This window comes from Talpa europaea (genome assembly GCF_964194135.1).
Source record: "Talpa europaea genome assembly, chromosome: 13".
NCBI lineage: Eukaryota > Metazoa > Chordata > Mammalia > Eulipotyphla > Talpidae > Talpa > Talpa europaea.
The window spans coordinates 67,309,070-67,336,836 of record NC_140080.1 but is presented as its reverse complement, the minus strand read 5'-3'; the positions used below and the strand labels follow the sequence as shown (position 1 = coordinate 67,336,836).

The window sequence follows — 27,767 nt, the reverse complement described above, 5'->3', positions numbered from 1 at the left end:
ATGGCTGTGGCCTGCGCTGCCCCAGGGAGCATCTTCTGCAAGCAGCTCTTTTTCTCTCTCCTGGTGAGTAACAGCCGAAGGATTAGGGAATTCATGCAGGTTACTACGCGCTTGCACCCTCCAGTTCAGGCATGAAACAGGGTAGGGGTGGGGAGTGGAAGACAGAGAAGATGGACTGGGAAAACAAAAAAAGAAGTAAGAAAAAAATCAAGGAAGGCATGAGAGATTTGTGACTTGGGACAGCAGATGTTTTGCTCACTCTTCATTTGCCCACTGCCAGGCCATAAAAAATTTTCAAGGGAATCCCTTGTTCAATCTTGCTGTGGTGTTTTTCTAAGGAGTAGGGGAATGGTTTCATTTTTCAGGCACTTGGCTCACATTTCTGAGGTTTGCATTTGCTACTAGTCATTAAATAAACTATAGTTATTTAACATGCTCAGTTTGACTGAGCTGCTAGAAGAGAAAAGGATTCTGGGTGGAGTTGCGAATTATCCAGGATTTTCTAAAGTTTACCCAGAAAGGGCTAAGAAAAGGCAGAGCTCAGAAAAAGCAGAGCTCTTAAGTTCAAGCAAAGGGTTTAACCTGAGAAAAACAAAAGTTTCATGGTTGTTAAAAGGCTGAATTAGCTTGGTTTCCACTTCAGTTTTTAAAAGCTTTGTGACTGTGTACTCAGGTGCTATTATTTTCTTTGGTGGGGAGAGGGGAAAATACAGAGCAGTGGATTTCCTTTGTTCTCCATTTTAGGAAAATATTTTAGTTTTGCATTATATTTTCAGAATTCATCGATTTTATGATACGGGGATAAACATTTCCGTCTTATGAACAACATACTATGGGAGGTGATGGTGTTGCTGGTCATGTTTTCATCTTATAACTACATCATCTTATAATCTTCATCTTATAACTGAGGGGGGAAACTCAGGCACCATCTTGAGTTAGAATTAGCTAGGAAAATGTGATGAAAGCTTCCCAAGAAATTCATGTAGATTTCTTTAACTTTTGGTCTCCTCTCTGCTGTATACAATATGCTTTCATTCATTTCCTATCCATCCCTGATGGAAAGGGTGCTACACCCCAGCTCACTCCAAATCACTAGGCCAATAATTTAGCCTAGGACTGAAATAGTACTGCTGGAGACCTTCATTGTCTCTGCTTACAGAGACAGAACCAATGAAGTAGGAGGTCTGGCACAGAAAGGAGAGAAAAAGGGGGTGGAACTAGGAATGTGGATATATATTCTAGGAGAATAACTTGTGTTATTAATAATATTTATATGCATATATATGCATATGTATAAGTATCTGTATATATGTATTATTGTATATGTATATACATTCTAATTATAAAATATTCTTTCTACATTATTTATCTAGACCATTATTAATAGAATTTTTTGTGCTCAGAAAGTTCTTTAGATGTAGTTTGTTTCATTCCTTGGCAATAGGAATAAACATAAAAAGTTAGATAAATTATAATGTCTCATGTTTTAAGAAGTGTTATCTAAATTAAAAATGGATACAAATGTCACTTTATAAGTTACAGTTTTTGGTATTATCTGCCTAACAGAGTTTTTGTAAAAATATAGACTGTTTAAGCATACTGATGTAATACAGCCAATAGACTTGAGTTGGGAAAGAAGTGCACACCCATAGTATAGGTGAAGATTCCTCTTCCTTCCTCCCACCCCCTCAAATAATGGGCCCCCTAACCAGAAATATGCCTGCAGAAAAAAATTAAACAGAAAATTGACCTATTCATTTCTGGAAATCTAGCTCTACTTTCTTTTATATTAGATTAATCAAAAGGAAGAGAGTGCTTGATAAGTAGAAGAGGAAGCATAAAATTAGCAAATATCAAGTAAAAGAAGCAAAATGTATTTTGAACTTATAGACACAGCTAAACTGGTATAAACTAGTAGCATTTCTTTAATTTTTTGCAGTCTCTGTTTTCTTTCTTTGAACTTCCTAAAATAGTAACTTTGCCTTGAATTTAATTAAAAATCTTTAGTTCATTGAAGCCTATTCTCTGTATTTTTAAAAATGTACTTCTTTTTATACTGGTTTTGTGATTTGAAACCAGTTTGACTTTGAAGTTTATGCCAAGCTAATCCAAGGAGTAATTTGAGAACAGTGAATATTTCTGAGTGCTTTCCCTTATGATGTTAAAAAAATTCTCAAATATTTTCTAGACTTAGTCATCTATACCCTCAAATTATTTGTGACTGTGAAAATGATTTCTGTACAAATGTATGCCTATTATTATCCAGAGTTAAGTACTTTCTTCAGAATGGCATTTAGAATGGTCTTTAGAAGGTATCATTTTTATGAGATCAGTGGTGAGATTTGATTTTAGGTTTTACTTTATTTCGAGAAATGACATTTTCTTGACTTGATACAATATGATTCAAGTTCTAAGAACTACTGTTTACTTAAAATTTTCATTTTTTTCTTTTTTCTTTTTAAAATGAATATAAACAAGATATAGAAGGAACAGAAGATTACTTATTCTAAAATTGACAGTATTTTATCAATAAGACAATGCTGAAAATAATATGAGTTTGTGATCAAGTGTAATTCCTATTTTTTCTTTCTTTTGAGGTTTTAATATTATTTTGTGATGCTTGTCAGAAAATTTCTCTTCAAGTTCCTTCTCATCTTCAAGCTGACACACTTGTAGGAAAAGGTGAGAAGTAGTATTAAGAATTTCATTGCTTTTACTGCTACATTTAGCTTTAGGCTGCTGTTGTAAAATTTATAATAAAGCCATATAGTAACTACTGGCACTAAAATTAAATTCAATATAAAATGAAAGGTGAACTACTTGTTTTGGGTTGTGGTTAGAAACAATTATAGTACCAGGTTAGTTGTATATTTTCTTGCTAGAAAAATTAGCAAGTGTCAGAGGGCTAATATAGCTTAGTTTAAGCAAAGCGAGTCACCAAAACCAGAAGCCCATTTTAAGTCATATTTACTACACTGCTGCCAAAATTCTAGTCAAGGTTATATAATTGTTTAGCTATAAAACAGATGTGTCAAAATTAAATATCCCAAGATAAAATGTGAGGTTATTGCAATGAACTTGCCAAGATTTTGTGATTTCAGGACAACTTGTGAAAATCAAATACAATTATTACAAGTCTTAGTATTACTGACAACCCATCATAGGTTTGGTTGTTCTGAATCCAAAAGTAATATTCCTTCGATCACAGTTTTTCACTGGCCTTGCATTTAGAAAAATACCCCTTGAATATAAAAGTGATATCCTTTCAAAGATAGACAATGCTTTACCCAGAGCTTTGAGGTTTTAAATTAGTCATTTTTTTTGCTCAAAAAAATTTAAAGATAAGTAGTTCTATACATTATAGACACATGGTAAATATGGTGCATGTATTAAACACGGTTTTGTAAAGGAAATATGTTGATAACAATCACAATATACATGAAGCTTTGGGTCTATTCAAGTTATTATAGAATGATTATTTATTACTTAAGAATAAAGAATAGACAACTTTTTATTTTTTTTTGCAAGTTAGTTTTAACTATCAAAGATCATTGCAAAAAAATTAAAAATCTGATGGTATATTTTATGCAGCCTATATAAAATTACAAATATGTATCTATGTATACAAACCCATAAAAATTAAAATGGAAAAGTCAGCCCAGAGACAATGTGAAAATATTTATATGTATTTAGACATTAATTTATGATGCAAGTAATGCAAACTGACTCCATTAATTTAATTATTTAATTTTCTGGCCCCTAAATTGTAGAAGATCAGGTACTCAACACATTTCAAATGTAACCCCTCCTTTCTGTTTCTCTTGCCACTAACTCGCAGTAGCAATTCCTGTAAAACTTGTTCTGTTCTTGTTTCAACTTACAAATGACTGTGAAATTTTCTCCCTGTAGTGAATCTGAAGGAGTGCCTCCAGTCAGTAGCCAGCCTAATCCAGTCAAGTGATCCAGACTTCAGAATTCAGGAAGATGGCTCGATTTTTGCAACACGTGACCTCATTTTGTCTTCCGAAAGGAAGAGTTTTTCCATTTTTATTTCAGACAGTCAGACTCAGAAAAACAAAGGGATAGAAGTGGAACTGGTGGTGAGGAGAAAGGTATATTAGACAAAGACCCTCATCTGCTTATGACTGTCCTTCATTTCATACACTTTCATGTTAAAACCATTGTTTGTCTATTCCACTGTGAATTAACATATGTAAAAATATGTTACGTATGGGAAAAACTGGACCATGTTAAGGAGTGGTAGAGCTATTCACAAATGGCATCAAAATGATCAACTCTACAGCCAGGGAGCAAAGTCAAAATATCAAAGGTTTCATACAGTGTTTTGAGGTGTGGCAATAAGAACCAACCCGAAGAACAAGGCCAGGGTGGGGCTAAGTCTCAGTGAAAACTGACGCAGGCTGGGAGGTATAGCCTCCACCCTGAATGGCTTCCTCCCAAGCTATTATGATTTTGAGTCTCTTTGAAGAGAAGAAATTGTCTAAGGTTTACTCTTAATCAAAACTCTATGGGGTCCCTCTCTTCAGAGAATGGAGAAACCTGTAGTGAGTGGTGGTGTTCAGGAAGTGGAAAGGGAAAAGGTAACTAGAATTCACATATATCTTACTTTAAGCAAACTTTGCACAATGAGTTTGGTTTTGTAAAATAATTTATTAATAAGGAATTTAATTTAGAAAAGACTTTCCCACCTAAATTCCTTTTGATTACAAGAACTCATCAAATTTTGGATATGCTTAAGACTTACAAAATATTTTATACTCAAATCGAAAAAATGCTCACATTTGTAAAATAAAACATATCTAAACAAATGCTGACCTGTGTCTTTATATAAATATGTAAGGGATTAGAACTGCAGCAAATGTTTTAACAAATTTTAGCTATAGTACCCCTAGTAAACAATAATTAATTGATCATCTATTTTTAGGGGTCTGTACTTCTCAAGCTGGCATCTTTCAGAAATGTCCTATAAAAGTTCTATTTTTTGTAAAGGTTTATTTGGATTTATTTATGCACACAAGAAATGGGATGTAGGCTAAAAGTGGGGGTTGAGAGGATTCCCCAGAAACAGAGTGGGATCTACTGAAATACACTGCTGAGGGGATCAGCGAGATGGACAGAAGAGGTATGCTTTGCCATATGGGTCAGCTCCCTGGCCGGGGATTGAACTCAGGCTTCAGTGGCAATAGTGTGATAGTGCTGAGACTTAAGCCCTGAGCCACCAAGGAGGTCCCAAAGTTCTGGTTGTTTAACAGGTTAAATTAGGAAGTTGATTCTTAATCCTGTGTGTGTACCTGCCCATGTATGTGTGTTTTATTAGTAAAAAAAGCTGAAATGGTTTGGAGGTTATGTACAACTTTGTTCTATATACCCCTAACTCACTTTCTTTATGTTGATATATATATGAAAATTCAGTTTCTCGAGTAATAAGCAATGTTATTTCTTAATCTCTCATCAAACGCAGCTTCTTGTGAAAAGGCAAACCAAACAACAGCAGAAAAGCCTGAGGCGCAGCAAGAGACGGTGGGCCCCTATTCCATGTTCACTAATGGAGAACTCCTTGGGTCCATTTCCACAACATGTTCAGCAGGTACATTCTACTCTGACTTGCTTGGTTGGTTTTTAAAACTTTCCTTTTTGATTGCACAGTATATTGAATCAGGGCTTTAAACCTGTTTAGAATCGCCTATTCATCAGAACTAAGATCAAGGAGAAGGGAATCTATATTCTATCAATTTCTACTAGAAATCATATTTAGCATTTAGAAAAAAATTTCATATTTTGAGTTTCTGAGTTTTCAGGTCACATCCAGATTTTCCTGAATATACTAACATGCTTAGGCATTCATACACAGAGGACATGCTATGGATTTTGCATAATTCAGCTCTCCCTTTAATTAGCACTTATCTTCACAAAATAAGCCAGTGTTTCTGTTTACCAAAAAGGTGGTTTCATTGCCATACAGCTGGAGTGTAGACATAAGTCAACTTTGAAATCATACAATTCTTGATGAATTACTTGTGGAAAGAAGGTTGCATTATATTACAATTTTAAGACATAGAATCTTCTACTACAAATAATTAAAAATCCTCCTGTTACTATACTTTATATAGGAACAAGATAAGTGAACAGGAATTGGAAAGATACATCTAGTTCCATGAATTTTCAATAAATATGTAGCTAGTTCAAAATAATTTGGGATCAAATAGGTAACAGAGTTTGTGTTTTGCACACAGAAGTATGTAAATAGGAATTTGTAAAATATGGGAGCTGGTGAGTAGGAAAGTAGACAAGATGAGTAGGAAAAAGAGCAAATGACTTAAAAAAAAAACTGAACTTCGGAAAGAGTTGATTATAGATATTTATTTTCCTAAAATTCTTCTTATTTTTACAGGTCCAATCTGATTCTGCACAAAACTACACCATCTTTTACTCCATAAGTGGGCCAGGAGTAGACAAAGAACCCTTCAATTTGTTCTACATAGATAAAGACACAGGGGATATCTTTTGTACAAGAAGCATAGACCGTGAGCAATATGCAGAATTTCCGGTAAGATTACTAGATTATTTACTTAGAATTATATATTTTTCACTACTGGTTTAATATTTCCATGCTACTTTTTTTACATAGTAGAAGAATCAATGATTTGATTTAATATTTTAAATACGGTTTATGTGAAATACAAGCTTCAAATTCCGATTGGTGCCACTGATGAAGATCGAGTAATCAGCATAAGGGAAGAAAACAGGGGTGATCATTATCTATCTAATGATAGAAACTTAAAGAACAAATTTGGGTCATTTAAATGAATAAATTGAAACTTTCATGAGGAATAAGATATTCATAGTTTTGAAGTAACTCTCCACAAAGCTCTTCTTAATTTTGAAAAGGAAAAAAATATATAAATTTATTATGGAAAGACCTCACAGACATCGTTTTTTTTAAATCAAGCAGTAAGTTGACCTCAGCAATAATGAGACAAATGAAAATTTGGGGTTCCTGATAACATTTAATGAAAAGAATATAGCACTTCTACTATCTTTCTGCCAGAGTTACATATCTTAAATCTAATCAGGGGGAAACAAATAAAAACATGGAGATACCTAAAAAATAAGTGACCTGTATTCTTCATATGTATCAAAGTTTTGAAAGTCCAGGAAAAGCTGGAGGTTTGTGACTTGATGAATCTCAGGAGTTATGACAACTGAATGGAAGAGGTAGTTCAGCACTGGAGCCTACAAAGACATTATTCATACAACTGGCAAAACCTGAATGGTATCTGAGGATAGATGGTAATAACGTATAGATGTTAATTTTCTGATTTTGATGATTATGCTGTGGTTATGTGGTAGCATGGAAAGAGCAGGTTTGGACCTGTAGAATTCTGGGACTACAAAATGAATTTTGTTGAGTTTGAAGGTAGGAACCTGAATTACATAACTCAACCTGATTATCTTCAACCCTGCTTATTATAAATCACATGAGAATTTTTAAAATTAAATAATGATACTCAAACCCACTTCCAGAAATCCTGACCTAATTGTCCTAGGATGGGTTCTGGGCAACTGAAAATTTGAATTTACCTGAGGTGATTTTAATTGTGTCCTGGGTTGGAGGTACATGCTTTCATCTCTTGTTTGGAACTGTACTTCTTTTCTTTCTTTCACATTTATTGTCTTTCAGTGACAATATCTTGAGTGTTATTTTATTTCTTTAATAATCTGGATGGTAACCAATTCATCTTACTCTATCTAATCTAACCCAAAGAAAAATTCTAACTTCTGAAAATGAAATTCTTTTTTTTTTCGTTGTTTCAAAGTTTACATGTTTTCTTAGTATACTGATGTCTAATTTTACATAAAAGAGAAATCACAGTGAGTGATTTGGATATGTTAGCAGATATACAAAGATGAGTAGGGATTGGTGGCTATATAAAGGCAATTGTGAAAGAAGTAAACAATTGTGGAGGAGAGAGGAGGAGTGGATAGCTAAATCTTGTAGACAGACTCATTGGTTAAAACAAGAAACAATAAGAACAAACCCTGGCCGGAGTGTTGTTTGAAACTGCGGAAGAGTATGACATATGATACTAGAGTGGTAAGTAAAGACCAGGATGTGAAAAACTTGGTGTATGATGCTGAGGCCCTATCCTAAGGATGCCACGATTATACAAGGTAGAAATTGTTTCTCCAGATTATGTTGATTCAGATAAAGTAGGTTTATATCTTTGTATCTGGCCAGGGGTTACATAAAAGTTCAAACCTCAATGAATATATACATTCATACCTTTCCCCTACCAGTGCCCCAACAATCCTCCACCATGTTCCATAGATAGAAATTTTGAAATAAAATAAAGATACCATATTAGGGATTTCATCATTAAAGAAAATGATTGAATTAGAGTCATGCATTTTCTTTATGATTTGATGTTCCCATCCAGAATCTCTAGAATTTATATTCTCTATTCATAAAGATATCAAATTGTTACTTTAGAAAATACCTTACATAGGTCCTTATAGGAGAGGTATGGTCAGCACTTTTGCAAACATTTTGATCTTTCTTTCAAGAAGCCAAATAGATGAATTAACACAGCTTGGCAGACATCCAACCTACATAAATGGTGCACAGGTGATGTTTTGCTTCTCAATGCACAAACACATGTGTACATAAATATGTAAATTCTCTGCTGCTTTTATGAATCCTTCACAAGAAGAACAGGTCTAATATTAACAGTCAGTCTCATGTGGAAATAAAAAACTGCCTACTCTGTATGTTGTGATGTACACTTCATTTCTTTTTCTTCTGATAACAGCCTATTTATGGATTTTTGAGGCCTTCAGCTGTTTTTCACTGGTCAACCTGCTGTCTCTCTTGACTTTTTGTTGGGATTATTGCCAGAGGGAATAAGTTACTTCACTATTTTTGATGTCTTTTAAATGACAAAGAAATAAAATAGTTTGGACTTCCTGCTCAGAATTGTATTTTTGAATAATTTTCCCTTTTGAGTTACCCTTGCTTCTCTTGTTCACATTAACAAGCTTGAATTGATGTTAAGAAACACCCTTGCAAATCAGCAAAATTCATTGAGGGAAATGTAACCATGAGATGTAAACCAGATGCAAGTTATAAAATCCCTTAAGGCAATATGGAATAAAAGCCTCCTCTGTCAAAGCAAAGGTTAAAAGTAAACACATTTTCTTTGCTTTTCTATCAAACCAATTTTGGTGATGATATACCTTGCAAATTGCATAATGATGATTTACTTTTGTATTCTACTCCTGAGTTCAGAATTTATTGAGAAATAAAATACAGGGATCAGACTGATGGAGATCAAAGTATAAGTTTTATTGTTGAAAAAACCCACCTGGGGCTTGTTTGGGGTGGGGAGAATGAGAGTAAGGGGACAGAGAGAACAACATGTTTTTTAGTACCTCCCATTCCAGAGACTGGAGTGAAAACTCCTTCCCCTCCAGGTTAGCATGAACCATGAAGATGAAATGTTGCTATTTAACACAGCAGTGAGGATTTGTGGTTGCTTCGGGAATGGATAGGTAGATCTGATTAGAGAATATTATATTTAAAAATGTGCTTTATGAAAATGAATCTGACTTCTGAATACTACATAGATTAGAAAAGGTCAGGGAAATTGCATGAAAGTTGCCTGAAAATCCTAGTATGTAAGATTTATTTGGAGTCACATGAAGATGGTGGCATTGGGAATAGAAAAGAGAAGATGGATGGTAAAGACATAGAAATGGCATTATTTCTAGAATTTGGCATTCATTAAGACTAAAGAAGAAGAGTAAGGAGGTAGAGATCTGGGATTTTTAGCCTGGTTTGTTTTGGAAGATGGTACAGTAGGGAAATCACGAAGAATTCACTGTGAAAAACTACTAAGTCAATACAGAATTTGCTTTGGGCAGATTTTGTTGATCCTGACAGTGAAGCAAATCTGGTTAACCCAACAACTATTTATTGAACATTCACTATGCATGAACCACACTGAGAAGAGTGCAGAAATAATTTGATGTGTTTAGTGGGAAAATACATTAAATCCTGATGTCGGGGTCAATATATCATTTTGAGATGGAATTTGGAATGTGAATATGATTTTGTTAGCATTTTTATTATACAAGAAATATATGTTTATGTTAGAAAAATATGGTCAAGTGCAGATAAATACAGAAAATACAAAATACCCATAGTTGAATCACCCGGTGATAGGTGAGATTTATGTATATTTATATACAAAGCTTCAAATAAATAATATATATATTTTTAAGATTTATTTATTTATGCATACATGAAGTGGAGTACAGGGCAGACATGTGGGGAGTGAGAGGATTCACCAGAGACAGAATGGGGAACACAACAGGCAGATTGACTGAGATACACTGCTGAGGAGAGCAGCAGGCAAATCAGGAGAGGTCTGCTGTGCCATGTGGGTAGCTCCCTGGCTGGGGATTGAACTCATGCTGCAGAGGCTGTGAATTGCTCCATAGGTTGCATCTTAACCCCTTGCACCACCAGGGAGGCCCCAAATAATATTTTTATAAACCCCAAAATTACTTATTATTAGCCTGAGGAAGTCTAGGTGCATTCCAACAAGTAGAACATTATGCAGTTAACTCAGGGATGGAGTCGCCTCATGCACTGGAGCGTTTGGTATTAAGTGAATGAATGAGAATACAGAAAATGCACCAAAGACATACGGGAGGCATAGACTGTGTTACTGCATCTAACTAATGTATTAGTTCTTAGTCATATGTACTTTGGTGGATGATTTTTTAACATTATTTCTTTCCCCAAATGCTAGATTTAATTATATGTATAACTTTTCATTGGAGAACCAGTTGATGGTGTTTGTCTACCTTTCAGCTATACGCTTACGCAACAACTGCAGATGGCTATGCTCCAGAATACCCACTTCCTTTATTATTCAAAGTTGAAGATGATAATGACAACGCCCCATATTTTGAAAGCAAATTGACTGTCTTTAGTGTGCCTGAAAATTGCCGATCTGGTAAGTTCACATTTTAGGAACACACTAGATTTTTCTACCATTTTTGCTACCATCCATGCTTTAAACACAGTTATGTGAAACAGTTCAAAATGCTTGACAAAACTTTGTAAGAAGAACATACATACATCTTTACCTACAGAGGTAAAGATATTTATGTTCATTTTGCTATGCACATATAGAAATATGTAATGATATATATGTAATTTAATAACATTGTGAGATTACTACACAGTGAATATGAATTTGTGGCAAACAAATGCTATTTGTATTTATTATTTTGACCATGGGCATGTGTGCCACAGATGTATTTAAAATTCAAGAAGTAATTTGAATTCTTATAAACTTTCAGTATATTTCAAAACCCCAGAAATCATGGCATGGAAATGCTGATCTGTCTTTTGAGAACATATACATTGCTTTACTTGGAATATTTTCTGAATTGAGGACATTAAATTGGTTTTATTTTATGGGCAACCAAGAATATGACTTAGGTATACCAAGGACCATAATCAGACTATCCAGTTTATTAAGAAAACATGCAAGATATATTAGTTATTATGCCTCCTTCTTTCTCTTGTCTTTGTGCATCTATGTCTCTATGTTCTCCCACAATAAGTGGTTTGAAAAAGGAGCATTTCCTAGGCCATTTAGCAATATTTCTGGTTCGTAAAGCTTGTCCAAATGATACTCAGACAGGTGCCTAATGTTTGTGGCTTATGTGTATAATAATTACTTTCATATATTAACAATTTAACACATTTATTAAAATTTAAAAAGCATAAAATCTTTATTATTGGATGAAAAGCTGTGTCACTCCTCTAATAAACATTTTTAAGTTGGAGTATAAAGACACAAAATATACAAAGCTCTGTCCAAAAATGGCTCATGAACTGGAGTACTGAGTTTCAGGGAAGAATTTGAGAATCACTGTTATAAAAGGTGGATTGCATATCCTCATAGATGGAGAATAAAAATCATGTTTTTCACAGTAACCTGAAGTTTCTAAATAAGTTGAGCTTGGAGTTTGGACAGCATTTAGTAGAATATGCTAGCTCAATGTCCTGGTTTTATTTTTGTGTGTAATTCAATTGTTATTTTAAATTGCTGACAATATTGGATTTTTCTAAATAGGAACTTCTGTGGGACAAGTGACTGCCATAGACCTTGATGAACCTGACACTCTACATACTCGTCTGAAATTCAAAATCTTACAGCAAATCCCAGATCAACCAAAGCATTTCTCCATACATCCTGATACAGGTGTCATCACCACAGCAACACCTTTGCTGGATAGAGAAGTAATGAATTGATTAATTAATTTCCACTCCCTCACCTGTATTTCAATCAATAATGACCATTCAGAGAAGCTATCAGAAGACCCCCTATGGCCACCACTCCAGACTTGCTTTCCTATAACCTGTGGTTAAGGCCCGCCTACAGACTTCCTTAGTCCCCACAGAGATTTTAGGAAAGTACAGGCATTAGATTAGGTCTTATTTGAGATCACAGACCTAATTTGATGTGTGAATGCTAAAATAGCTTTAAATATTTTGAAATGCTATATTACACTTATCAAACTTACCATTGTACTGGCTAATATCTTGTTCTATATTGGTGTTTATGGTGGCATTTGTTGAAAAATTAATCAAAAAAGAATGTGAAATAATCAGAGCCTGAACAATGACTGTCAGAACTGCATGTTACAGTAAGTAGAAGTGTTCATTAATATACTTTTTTTTTTTTCAGAAATGTGATACTTACCAGTTAATAATGGAAGTGCGAGACATGGGTGGCCAACCTTTTGGTTTATTTAATACAGGAACAATTACTATTTCACTAGAGGATGAAAATGACAATTCACCATATTTTACAGAAACTTCTGTAAGTAGATCTGTAGGATAATTGTCTAGATTCATTTACTCTTTCCAAAATGAAGCCTGTAATTTGGTAGCTCTGTGAATTATACATTTTAATTTTAATAGTTACCACTTACAAGTAACATACTCAGAAAAATATGATTTCTGTAAAGATAATTGAAGTTCCAGTTATTTCTAGGGCTGTAACTACTCTCTTCACTGTCTAAGAACTTCTTAATCCTCGAAGCATTTCATATATGTTTTCTTGTATTCCAAACTCAGGTATCAGATCATTGGAGTTAAATTTGTCTTATAGGGAGAAAGAGAAGATACCCTCTTTTTGGTGTCCTTTACACTTCAAATTTTTTTAAAGATTTATTTATTTATGCATACAAGAACTGGGGTACAGGCCAGATGTGCGGAGGGTGAGAAGATTCACCAGAGACAGAATGGGCAGCAGAACAGGCAGAATTACTGAAAACGCTGCTGAGGGGAGCAGCAGGTGAGACAGAAGTGGTCTGCTGTGCCATATGGGTTGCTACCTGGCCAGCCGGGGGATTGAAATAGTGCTGCAGAGGCTGCAGATTCTTCATAGTGCAGTGCTTAACCCCTTGCGCCACCAGGGAGGCCCTGTATTTCAAATTTTGAAGATGAAAAAGAGACCATTTTATATCCTTTGCTCAGCTCCCTTGCTGGGAAATTAGTAGCATTGGCTGGCTCACCACCCTCTACATACAGGCTTTTCCTGTATCTTGGGTGAACAAACTTTCCCTTAGGAAGTACACAATATAAGATAAACATTAGGTTTTGAAGAATGGATGAGATTTGGAAAAAAAATATGGGTTAGCAAGTAAAGAAGTAAATTATGTATGAATCCTATAATTTTTCTCAATATGTGATTGCACATTTCCATGTCACTGTGTTCTTTTTCTTTAAATGAGTAAATAAAATTTTAAAGTAAAAAACTCATGTTGTTAATGCAATGAATTTATAATAACAAGAGGCAATTGTTTCAGTATTTTGCAGAGGTAGAAGAAAACAGAATTGATGTTGAGATTTTAAGAATGAAGGTACATGACCAGGATTTACCAAACACTCCTCACTCAAGGGCTGTATATACAATCCTACAGGGGAATGAAAATGGACAGTTCAAAATTGCCACAGACCCCAATACAAATGAGGCAGTCTTGTGTGTTGTCAAGGTAAATGAAAAGTAGTAATCAAACAATGCTTTAAAATTTTCAGACTTACCGTTGGGCATAAATATCTATTCTGCTATTCCTGTGAGTATGGCTAGGGAAGTGCAATGCAATACTGAAAGGATTTACATTGGTTTACATAAATGTTTTTATTATGATTATTTTACCCACATTTTCTCTCTTAAAGGGGAGGCAAATACAAAACTCATTGTTCTATGCATGAGGAAAAGGAGGGCAGCAGAATTGAACTAGCAGTCATGTTAATCTTTGATGGGGTCTTAGACACCTATTTGTCCAAATACCTGACATTAAAAAAAAAACACAAAACAGAGACAAATAGAAGAATATTTTAAATCTAACCACTTTACCTTTTAATTCCCTTCATATTCATATTATACTTTCAGTTTTCTATAACTTATTTATAGTGTATATAATTTAATAGTGTTGTTTTATAAGACCATTTACTAAATATTCAGCAGTTATTATATTAATCCCCGTATATTTGAAGTAGCCAGTGCTTTGGAATTTAAAAATTCCATTATAATTACTGGCACCTACATCGATTGAATGTTTTAATTGAACCTGACTCCTTTCTGAGTCCTTCTACCAATAATCTTCACTAATCTCTTTTGTGCCATCATTAATGTCTTAGAGACATAAGCACCTTTTGTGTTTTCTTAGAAGATGTATGCACAAGTTGTACTTTCCTTATAATATTTTTATAGTCTTTAATTATGTAGTCTGTTCTTACTTTTGACGTTCTTTCTCTTTTGGCTTCTACATTTCTTTGTTTTGCATTCCTTCTTTTATTTTCTTGATAGATTTTTGTTTCTAATCATTCAGTTATTGTTTTAGGAGTCTCTCTAATTATTCATTTCAGGACTGAACATTCTAATTTGGAGCTAAACAAATCCAACTGTAATGTGCTTTGAAAAGTTTCTCTAGATAGAATTAAATCTTTTGACTCATATTCTCAGAATAACTGCTTTGTTACAGTCAATCTTGTGTTCGACTGGTGTCTCTAGTTATTTTCTATACTTATTTTGGAAGAACTGCTTTTCCCATTATTATTGTTATCCCAGTTGATAGAGAATGACACAATGAAAAATAGTAGTCTATTTGAACTTATTCAAATAGCTATTCTTTATTTCTATTGATATTTAAACTTGTAATGAAAAAGTGCATGTAGGACCTTCCTGAAGAAAAGTGTGAGGAAAAAATGATGAATCTTAAAATGAACAGTTTTGCATTGGACAGTGTTTGTAATTATAGGAAGTTAGTTGTTTTTCCATTACCACCAACTTTTGGTAACATTTTATGTACAAATATGATATTCTGTTGTACCAAAACAGAATTATAATTGTAAGTCCTCTTTATATAATGTTGGGTAGCAACTGATTAAAATATGTCTACTGAACAGGCATTGAACTATGAAGTCAGTCGCCAAGTTGTTTTGCAAATTGGTGTGCTTAACGAAGCACAATTCTCTAAAGCAGCAAACTCACAAACTCCCACTATGTGCACTACTACTGTCACTGTAAAAGTTAAAGACAGTGATGAGGGCCCTGAGTGCCAACCACCAGTAAAAGTTATTCAGAGTGAAGATGGCTTCCCAGCTGGCCAAGAACTCCTTGGATACAAAGCAGTGGATCCGGAAACACGCAGCAGTGAAGGCTTAAGGTAATAATGTCTTTTGCAAAAATTTCCTATTTTAAATATGTAAATTGATTTCAAATTTAGGAAGCATCTATGTATTTTTCAAAATGACAGATTTTAAAATGATTCCCAATCTTTGGTTTGAGCATTTACATATGATTTCTAAAAATTAGGTATAAGAAGATAAGAGATGAAGATAACTGGTTTGAAATTGATGAACTCTCCGGTAACTTGAGAACTGTGAAAGTGCTAGACAGAGAATCAAAATTTGTAAAAAATGATCAATATAATATTTCTGTGGTTGCAACAGATGCAGGTGAGTGCAATTTTCTAGAAATTCAATATAAATATAAGACATTTTTAAAGGAAATCTTGGAATGAAATCTGTTTAATTCCAGATTTAATTTAATACAAAGAATGTTTGCATTGAAATTGCTCAATTTAGGAGAAACCACTCAATTTAAATTTTGGTTCATCAATAATGCAAAGTCATCAATGGTGACTGGCCAAAGTCCAAATTTTAAGATCCATATTGCATGATCTCTGCTGTGGACATAAGGGCATTCTTAATAGGTGACTAAACATTTATTCTATTTTCTAAAGAAATAATGAAATGTTGACTCTTAAATGAGTTTTTTGTTGTGTTTTATCAATTTATTTTATTGAGGTGATAGTGTTTTACACTACTGTATATGATTCAGGGATATAGGATCACTCTTCTTTAGATATATATCACCACACCACACTGATCACCAAGGCACTCATAGTTCTCCACCATCGTCCAATGAATACCCTCCACAATTTGCTCTCTACTCTCTTACTCTCTCCCTCAACCTCAACACTACAGTCATATTTCTAGAGTTTATTTTTTTTAAGATTTATTTATTTATGAATACAAGAACTGGGGTACAGGCCAGAGGTGTGGGAGGTGAGAGGATTCACCAGAGACAGAGTGGGGAACAGAACGGGCAGAGAGAACGAAGTACACTGCTGAGGGGAGCAGCAGGCACGACAGGAGAGGTCTGCTGTACCATGTGTGGGTCACCTCCCTGGCCAGCCAGCCGGGGATCGAACTCGTGCTGCAGTGGCAGCGTGCAGCTTCACAGCACTGTGCGCAACCCCTTTCACCACCAGGGAGTCCCCCTTAGGGTTTATTGTTGATTTGGCTTTGTATGACCCTGGTTTTGTTCATTTGTATTCCACATGTTGGTGAAACCATCCAGTATTTGTCTTTTAGCTTCTGACTTATTTTACTTAGCATTTCCCCCTCCATGTCCATCCATGCTGTCACAAATGACAAGAGTTTATTTTTTGTTATAGCTGAGTAGTGTTCCATTGTTTATATATACTGCATCTTACTCTACTCATTTGTTTTGGGGCACTTAGATTGTTTCCATAACTTGGTCGTTGTAAATAGTGTGTATATCTTTTTGAATTGATATTTTTTCATTCTTTTGCTAGATAGCTAGGAGTGGAATTGCTGGATCATATGGTAAATCTAATTTTACTGTTTTGAGGAGCTTCTATACTGTCTAAATTCCCACTAACAGTGAGGTTTCCTCTTCCCCCACATCCTTGCCATATATATACAGGTTTCTGTTCATATATACAGGTGTGAAGTGGTATCTCATTGTGGTTTTGGTTTTCATTTTCCTGTGTGACAATGAACATTTTTTTCATGTGCCTGTTGGTCATCTTCTTCGGAGAATTGTCTTTTTAGCTCTTGTTTTCTATGTATTTTATGGTTTGACATCTTATATCCAAGTATTTATTCCATCTTGACTTAATATTTGTACCTGACGTGAAATGGTAGTCTAGTTTTATTCTTTTTCATGTGGCTGCCAGTTTTTCCAATACCATTTATTGAAGAGACTGTCCTTTTTCCAGCATAAACTTTTGGCTCATTTGTTATAGATTAACTGTTTATATGATTTATTTATTTATGGCTTTTCAGTTCTTTGTCATTGATCTGTGTGTCTATTTTCATTCACTACCATACTGTTTTTACTACTCTAGATTTGTAGTATATATTGAAACCTGCGAATGTAATAACAATGTTTTTGTTTTGCCAGAATTGCTTTATTATTTTTTTTGTGGTACATATTGATTTTTTTTAAGAATGCCACTGAAAATTTGATAGGAATCACACTGAATCTATATATTGTTTTGGGTGAGCTGGCCATTTTAACAATGTTAATTTTTCCAATCTATAAGCAATGAATCTTTCCAATTTTTTGTGTCTTCTATCTTTTAACACCCTTGAGAATAACATTAGTTTTGGATTTGTCATATATGGCCTTTATTTTGTTGAGCTATGTTTTATGTATGCCCAGTGTTTTGAGGGACTTTATCATTGATGGATGTTGAATCTTATCATATACTTTCTCCACATCTATTGATGTTACAGTACTTAATCTTTCCTTTTGTTGCCTCAATATTGATCAGTTCTCAGATGCTGAGTCATCCTTGGTTCCTTGTAATAAATCTTACTTGGTCATGCCGTGTGATCCTTATAGTGCATTGTTGAATGAAGCTTGCTAAGATTTTGTTGGGAAACTCTGCATGCATGTTCATTTGGGAAATTGGTCTGTGGTTTTGTTTTTTGTGATGCTGTTGTCAGATATGAATTTCAGGGCAATGTTCACCTCCAACCCTCATATATTTGGAAGAATTACTTTTTAATGTTTTAAAAGAGTTTGAGAAGGATAATTATTTGTTCCTCTGTAGGTTTGGCAGAACTTACTAGTGAATCTATATGCTCCTGAGTTTTTGTCTTTTGGGAGAATTTTGAATATAGTTTCAATTTCATTGCTTGTATGTGGTCTATTCAAGTTTTCTATTTCTTCCTGACTCAGTCTTAGAAGTTACATATTTCCATTTCTGCTGTGATTTTCAATTCTTTTTCAAGACTAATTTGTAAAGAAACACATTCCTACTATGTAAAGAAACATTCCTCAACTGTCATAAAGTGATGCTCTGAAAACTTTTTGAGCACATATTACTATAAATATACTATTTTTGAATATATACTTACTACAATGTTAATGTAAGATCATAAACATATATAAAATATATATTAAAAGAAGATAATAAAAAGAAATAGAAATTACAATGTATCATTCCATCATACCAATATATACCAATTTTGAGTAAATTGTCATAATTGATAAAAACAAATGAACTTGGGCTTTTATGACAGAGACAATTATTTTGACTGTTGGCCTAATCCCAGATTGTGTCTGTACTTTTTATGGTTACTGTATTTATGTTAAATGTTCAAAACAGACAAATTGATAGAGGAATGTAGTGGTCATATTCTGTAAAATCATTAGGTTTTTTAGTAAAAATTGGTGAGTGTATGATATCAAATGGAAATTAAAAAATGTTGAAAGTAAGCCACTTAAATGGTTTGTTTATTCATTTTGTACCTTATTGTTTTGATAAGAAAATAAAGACAAATGCTGTCTCATATCTTATACCCCTATTTTTTTTCCCTATAGCATTACAACAAAAGTCATATCTTGATTTTCTGGCAAGCTTTTCCATGCACATCTGCCCTATTTAGGTTTTTTTTCCTGACTATTCTCACTCAGCCTTGTTCTAGTCCTATTGTCTTGGAAAGGAAATAGTGTGATTTACATCATAACCAGTGACTAAATCTTTTTAGATAACTATTCCCATGAATCAAAATACTTAGGTTTCAAAATCTGAAAGACAACTTAAATATGAATATAATTACTTAAATATGTGCATATGATTTTCTTTTCCTCTTGATACTTCTCACACATACTTCTAATGCAGTTTTTTCAATATAGGTTAGGATAAAACTAAAGAATGGGAAAAATCTTAGCTGAGAAGTTTAGTTAGCTGCTCTATAATCCCAGGTGATTTGCTATTCTTAGATAAAAGTAAAATCTGAGTAGTTTAAGAACACAATTATGATGCCAAACAAGGATTATATTTACTTATTTATTCCATAAATGATCGTCTATTAAATCCCAATTAGTAAGCAAGTTACCCTAGAAGGTAGGCATCATACAAAGTCAATTTTTCACATGATACCAGTTAAGGATATGATCTCATAAGATATTCTATGGTATAAAAACTTTTCCCATAAAAGAATGTATGGATATTGTAAGAAGTGAAATCAGTAAAGAGTTGCCTAAGTTAAAGTATAAAACAGGAGATTTCATGGCAATTCAGAAACTTGGTGTGAGGAAAATGAAATACTATTTGAAGAGAAGGAAAATGTGGAGAGCAGAAATATAAGAAATCAGCTTTGTCTTTGGTGTAAAAAACAACATGTAAGCACAGAGATCATAGTACAAGGAAATAAAATGCCAAATCTGAACTGTATAAATCTATGTCCTAGCTCATGTATTACTTGGGTGTGCTCAAGAAGAAGAAAAGATAAGAATGCTATAAATTTTAATGGAAGATCATAGAATGAAATGAAGGATATAGTTTCCTAGATCCTTGGAGGATCTAGTTTCCATTAATATATACTTCAAAATGCCAAACGGAAAGTAATTCTGTTTCCATACTGCCATTTAGTTTTGATGTTTGAAAATATTTCAGGATGATAATCTAAGTATTCCTCTAGCTTTCTTAGAATTGTTTATTTCCTTGCATTTATGTGCCACTCTTCTTTGTCAGTGAGACTGGTTTCTCTACCATTATTCTAGAAAGCATTGTTTTATTTTTTTTTAATTTTTTTTTATAGAGGCATGTTTTATTTATTTATTTGTTTGTTTGTTTGTTTGTTTTGTTTATACATGCACTGGGTACAGTCAGAAGCGCAGGAGGGTGAGAGAATTCACCAGAGCCAGAGCAGGGAGCAGAGCAGGCAGAAGGACCGAAGGACACTGCTGAGGGGAGCAGCGGGCGGCAGGAGAGGTCTGCGCGCCATGTGGGACCCTCCTCTGGTGGCCGGGGAGCAGCCGGGGATCGAACCGGCGCTGCAGAGGCTGCGGGCAGCTTCGCAACCCAGCGCTCAACCGCTGCGCCACCGGGGAGGCCCTAGAAAGCATTGTTTTATACACCACCCACCTAGAATAGCACTGCTATTCCAGTCTGAAATTCATACCCCTTAGTTTTTTCAAATGAATGGATATGGCAACTTCTGTGATTGGACCCACTCTTTTTTTTTTTTTTTTTTTTCAGTTTTAATACCTTTTAAGCCTTCCTTTCCTGGAAGTCATGTGCTGATTCTAATAGGTGATGTTTCTTCTCTTCTCATGTGTACTTTGCTCCCCTAACTTGATTGATTAGGAGCTCAGTTTTAAATAAGGACCCCTTTGCTAAACCATCTCTTTATCAAACATCTGACAGAAAGTTTGGCAATGTTTGCTTAATGTAGGTATTCATGTTTCCCATTCCTCTGTTACTTGAGAGCAATAATATTTAGATCCAGGTTATGATACTTACTACTAAGAACTTTGCAATTTCATGTGCATAATGACACTTGGAACAATTCATTTTAATATAGAAAATTGTGTCTAGAAGCATACAAAATGTTTGCCATCTTTGACTTTAAAAAGAACAAATATTTAAGGGTGTGATGTGAAAGAGGTAAATATTTTGTGTGTATAGTCCAAAAGGAACATAAACAAATTGTTGGAAGTATCTTGGAGTCACATTATAGCTTGATAAGAAAGAACATAAGTCTTCAGTAACTGGACTGAGTCATAATGCAGAGCTTCCAGTTTCTGAACATGTTTAAGTAGCTTTGGGAAACTATTGCTTTTCAATTGTTGACCTCTTGTGAATTTAGATTTTAGTTAATCTAAATAGACACTTTCCAGTCTGAGATTTTGATAGTCCATATTCCCTGATATTTGACATTTGCTTATGTGCTTAAAGTAAGGTCTAGAGGTGAAAAAACATACTCTTTTTTTTTTTTTTTTAGCTGCACCAGAGGCATATCCTAGCTTTATTAAAGGGCCCACATCACAGAGTCAATATAAAAACACAGAAAGTCCCATCAGTTTAATAACAATAAAAAAACCCCAACATGGAAAACTTGTAGGCGGAGGGAAGAGGCCCCGGGGCCAGGGGCATGAGGAGCCCCGCTCATGGCACCAGTCCTGGCCAAAAATATACCCTTTTAATGAGCTTTTCACAATCTTCATTTGTTGTCAGTATTACTTATTTTTGGCTTTATTTCCCAGAAGTAAAATGAACTTACCCTTAGTCTTTTGTAGTTTCAACAGGCTTCTAAGACTTTTCTTTTCTGACTTTGACTTCCTAACTGAAATACACTACATAAAAAGGCTTAAGTATTATTAAAACTGAAAAAAAAAAGGATCATAGTTGTGTATGAGTTACAGTATTTTTTGAGATAAATTCAAGATACATGCTTCAAATTTTGGACAAGTACTAGCAAAGGAGAAATTTCATCAATTATGTTTATGTTTATTTCATTTTTTGAAATCATACCACTTGTGTTTTATAATATTATCACAAATAGTAAAATTTGAACATGTTTTCTGAACTTCATTGTCACCTAAACACAAATAATGGATACTGTTTTAATTAAAAATATTTATTGATACTTGACAATGATTCAAGTATTCTGAGAAATCAATGGAGAATGTGGCTGCTATTGTCCATAAACATCATGCCAAATTTCATGAAGAGGTGATATATGAATGTATTCTTGAGGAATAATAGGGTTTTGCCAGGCAAAAAAGGAAAAAAGAGATTTCTGGCAGTGGCAACAGAATGCACCATGAAGATAGGAAACTAGGGGGCTTGATGAGAAATTTTACAAGATTTGAGCAGGGTATGAAGAAAAGGGCCAGGAGAAGAAGCTGAAGAGGTAGTTGATGACATTTGGCCATTCACTTATATTTTTAGCATGAATGTATGCTCTTCGTAAGGAAGGATGAGAAATTTACTTTCAACTGGCTTTTCTACGGTGATACACCTTATAATGTCACACACTTTTGAAAAGCACCTCAAGATATCTGGTGCAGTCACCGATCTTCAAGGACAAATGATGTGACTATTTTGTACTTGTAGTGATAGCATTTGGTCTGGGAATTATGTGTGATAATTCAAGTTCTGAAAGCTAGTAGAAAGCAGCTTATCCATTCGTATCATACAGATTTTTGCAAATGCATTTTTAAGTGAAGAAATAACCTTTTTTTTTTTTTTACTTTTCTTAGATGGCAGATCTTGCACTGGAACATTAGTAGTTCGTTTGGAAGATTATAATGATCATGCACCACAACTTGAAAAAGAAGTGACAATTTGTCAGCATTCTAAAGATTTTGCTGTTCTTGAACCTGTAGATCCAGATGGACCTGATAATGGTCCACCTTTTCAGTTCTTTCTGGATAATTCTGCCAGCAAACTTTGGACTATAGAATCAAAGGATGGTAATTATAATAATTCTTCTAATCAGTAGGAACTCAATCTGGTTCTCATTTTCACTTCAGCTCATGATAATAAATAAATATTCATATTGGGAAAATATTTTATTGAACACATTAAAGATAAAATCTTGCTTTTTAAAGTAATGAATAATATATTTATGCTAAATTTAAACTCTTGTTCCTGTTCCTGATATTTTTAAAGAAAACTTACAAATCCATTTAAAGATAATATTTGAAAGACATTAAATACAATATAGTCTAATACAATCAGAGTGCAAGATCAATTAAAAATCATGGTTTTTCAAGAAATCCAAGCATTTTAAAGAAAGAAAAATGAACCATTATTTTTTTCCTAATTTAATGGTTCTTCTATCATCCCCATCAAAAATATCAAGTTTGAATGATGTCGCTCTTGAAAGATCATGTTAATACATATTCTCTATCTTTTTTTCCTGTAGGTAAAACTGCCATTCTTCGTCAACGGCAAAATCTTGACTATAACTATTATGATGTGCCTATCCAAATAAAAGATAGACATGGGTTTGCTGCAAAACACATGTTATCAGTGAGAGTATGTGATTGTACAACTCCATCTGACTGTAACATGAATATTAAAGATGTGAGAGATGTCAAGTTATCAAATGTAATACTTGGAAAATGGGCTATTCTTGCCATGGTGTTGGGTTCTGCGTTGTTGCTGTGTGAGTATAATTATCCAGAATGTGTGAGTTGAAGTTTAAAAGTATATGGCAGTTCTTTATGTCAGTTGCATTTATAACCTTTGATAATTGTGTCCTTTTTAATATTAATTTTTTTTATTTTTTTACAACATTATTCATATTTAAACAATATTTACTTTCCCTCACCCCGGCAGGTGTAGTCCCCATAGAGTTTCCTTCATCAATGCACCTGTGCACCATCACCTTGTGTCCTTTAAAAATATTGCACATACTATCTGACTTAGGATTCAAAGTGATACAAGAAGAAACAGTTCAGTAAGAACAGGTTAAATTTAATCAAATTTTCAGAGGATTAGATAGCCTTAGTTCTTCAAATAATTAACTGAGATTCTGGATAAGTAATTTCCTCTTCAATAAATGGTTCCTTATTCCGCATGGAATGTGAAAATGTTGGCTAAAAAGAATGTTAATGTGCTCCTCCACACAAAATATTCCTGTCTCTCAACTAGCCAAGCTTATGTAGTAAATACACAAAAAAGAATTAGTGAAAACAGAGTAGTTCCAATATTTACTTAAATGTTTATAGTCAATGTTATTAATGAAATGCTTTAGCGGGACTCCCTGGTGGCGCAGCGGTTGAGCACTGGGCTGCGAAGCTGCCCGCAGCCTCTGCAGCGCCTGCTCGATCCCCGGCTGCTGGGCGAGGGTCCCACATGGCACGCAGACCTCTCCTGCCGCCCGCTGCTCCCCTCAGCAGTGTACTTAGTCGGTCTGCCTGTTCTGTTCTCCGCTCTGGCTCTGGTGAATTCTCTCACCCTCCCGCGCTTCTGACTGTACCCACTGCTTGTATAAATAAATAAATAAATCTTAAAAAAAAAAAAAAAGAAATGCTTTAGCATGCATCTTAAGAAGACTCCAATGAGTAGGAAGTGGTTGTGTGGTGAGTCACTGAGGAAAAGTAATGCTTGCAAAGAATGTTAAGTCTTTGCTTGTTGCAAATATTTTTTGGAGGTGCAAAAGTGATGGAAATAATTGCCTACATTTCTCTCTCTCCTTTCCTCCCTCTGTATTCCTCTCTCTTTCTCTCTCTCTCCCCTTTTTAAAATTATCTTTTTAAGAACATACAAATTTTGAATTTGTAAACGTTCCCCAGAGACTTTACTGTGTCATAATTCATTGATTTGACTTGTAGGTTAAACTGGCTATTTAATTTAGTATAGTATTAGTTGATGTACATTTTCAAAACTGGGCAATAAATTTATGTAATTATGTTTTTTATTTGTTTTATGCTCTTTATTTTGTGTTTCTAAGAGCTTTGGATATGTTCTGAATGGATTTTAAATATCAATAATATTAATTTCCATTTTAATAAGGTAAAACAACTATTGCAATGCGGCGGAAATCAGAGAAACATTACACTGATTACATTCAAGTATCTTAATGTATATCACCATGAATACTATTTTATTTAAATATTTTTTATTTTTTAGGTATTCTGTTTACATGTTTCTGTGTTACTGCTAAGAAGACAGTAAAGAAATGTTTTCCAGAAGATGTAGCCCAACAAAATTTAATTGTATCAAATACTGAGGGACCTGGAGAAGAAGTAATGGTAAATCACTTTCCTCTTTCCTTTGATTTGTATGGTAATCCAATGATGATGGCTGATAGTTACACAATAATAGTAATAATAACAGCTAGTATTTATTGAGTACTTACTATGTCAAGTAGAATTCCAAGTGCCCAGTTTATGTTAATTCATTTGTACCCCACAGTTCTACTACATTAATTTCCTGGGGCTGACATCAGAAAGTGCCACGAAACAATAGAAATTGATTCTCTTATCTAAAGGCTTCTAAAAGCTAGAAATTAAGTTGTTGGCAAGGACATGATCCTCCCTGAAGGTGCAAGGAAAGGATCTGTTCTTGGCCCCTCTCCTAGCTTCTGTTAGTTCTTTGGCTTATGTCAAGATAAATCAAATCTTCGTATTGCATTCTGTCTCTTTCTGTGTGTGTATAAGTTTCCCCTTATTATAAGGACTTTGATAATATTGGCCTAGGACCCACCCCAATAGAGAATGACCTCACCTTAATTTAGTTATATTTGCAATCACCTTGTCTTCAAATAAGGTCATATTCTGAAGCACAGAGGGTTAGGATTTCAACAAATGAACTTTGGTGTAGAGGGGGACACAGTTCAACCCATAATATCTATGGTGTGGGTCCAGTTATTATCCTGCTCTAAATATGGGGAATTGAGAGGGAAAGCAGGTAAACAATTCACCTATGGTGGGAATAAATGAAGGCAAATGTTAGTTTCAATTTGATTCATTCATTTTATAACTCTACCTTTATTTATAGGAAGCAAATATTAGACTCCCCACACAGACATCCAACATTTGTGATACAAGCATGTCTGTTGGCACTCTTGGTGGCCAGGGAATCAAGACACAACAAAACTTTGAGATGGTCAAGGGCTGTTATACTCTGGAGTCCAACAAAGGAGGTGGACAGCACACCTTGGAGTCTGTCAAGGGAATGGGACAGGGAGTAACAGATACTGGCAGATATGCATACACCGACTGGCACAGCTTCACCCAACCTCGACTTGGAGAAGTAAGTGTCAATGTCTTCAAGTTTCTTTTGCATGAAAGTTAAACACGATTTATAAATCAGGATTTCCCGAAAGTTTTCTTCCTCATACAGATGGAACACATTGTCTTTTTAATGTTGAATTATCCTAGTTGTTGGTTTGGGGTTTAAGTACAGACAGGAAAATGTTCAATTGTTTTTTAAAAGTTCAATTATTAAAATAAGTTTTTCTAAACTTTATCAAGTTGTGACATATGCAGATAGGTTTAGAGAGGATAAGAAGATTGATATCTTCTTCCCTAAAAATTAACAGAAAAATCATGTGGAGTGAAATAATTGATATAGTGTAATGCACTGATCATAAATTATAAACATTTTTCAGTGTATTGAATTTTCCATGTGGTTTTGAAGTCCTAACTAACAACATCAACTGACAGACTATTAAGCTTTTATTTAGGGTTTTAGTTTCTTGTTTTGTTTTATCTTCAGATTAAGCAACATAGGTTAATATTAGCAGCTTAGTCTAATACATGAGTATCATTTCTCATAATGTCTAAACAAAAGAATCATTGCCTATCTTGGTGTCCCTCACATATGTGAAAAAGCTACAAAGATACATTTCAACTACATAGATCTTATGTTTGAATGGGAAATTAGTTGTGTAATATGTTTATAGCTTTAATTTTCATGAACGTGTTCACTGGAAGCATTTATATATTTGCTATAATTTTAAGAATGAATATAATACAGACCAATCATGTGCATTTTTTATATGTAGGAACCCATTAGAGGACACACTCTGATTAAAAATTAAACAGTAAAAGGTAAATCAAAGACATTATTTTTAATGCTAATATGTTTAGGTGTTTTTTAAAAAAAATAATAAAATGTGCTCTTTTTCAATACAGAAGGTGTATCTTTGTGGTCAAGATGAGGAGCATAAACATTCTGAAGACTACGTTCGTTCATATAACTATGAAGGAAAAGGGTCTGTGGCTGGCTCGGTCGGCTGCTGTAGTGATCGGCAGGAAGAAGAGGGGCTTGAGTTTCTAGACCATCTGGAACCCAAATTTAGGACACTAGCAAAGACTTGTGTCAAGTAACAAATGTATCTTTTAATACAGTAACATCTACAAATGCACATGTAGGAGTTTATTGAATGCAAAATGGTAGCAGCATCTGCTCATGTGTTTATTCATGGGAAGTGAACTTTGAGTCACTTATGGATAAGGGTACTATATATATATGGAGCGCCCCTGAATTCTCCTTGTCTGATACAGTTTCCATATTCTCTAGAAATAAATATTTTATTTGTTAATTTTCTTTTTATATGCATGTATAGATTGACCATTTCCAGACTGTAC

The 27,767-nt window shown here is 34.2% G+C and overlaps 1 protein-coding gene across 1 annotated transcript; it reads left to right on the top strand.

Annotated features, from left to right (window-relative positions):
- DSC1 (desmocollin 1) lies at positions 1-27,506 on the top strand (the record flags this gene model as incomplete). The annotated part of the gene is made up of 16 exons (XM_084252449.1): positions 1-63; positions 2,598-2,682; positions 3,910-4,112; positions 5,483-5,608; positions 6,413-6,568; positions 10,898-11,042; positions 12,174-12,340; positions 12,789-12,923; positions 13,915-14,100; positions 15,518-15,777; positions 15,927-16,069; positions 22,923-23,135; positions 23,591-23,833; positions 25,303-25,424; positions 26,173-26,427; positions 27,312-27,506. The coding sequence occupies 16 exons, from the start codon at positions 1-3 to the stop codon at positions 27,504-27,506; spliced, it is 2,697 nt and encodes an 898-aa protein (XP_084108575.1).
- Positions 27,507-27,767: the final 261 nt, after the last annotated feature.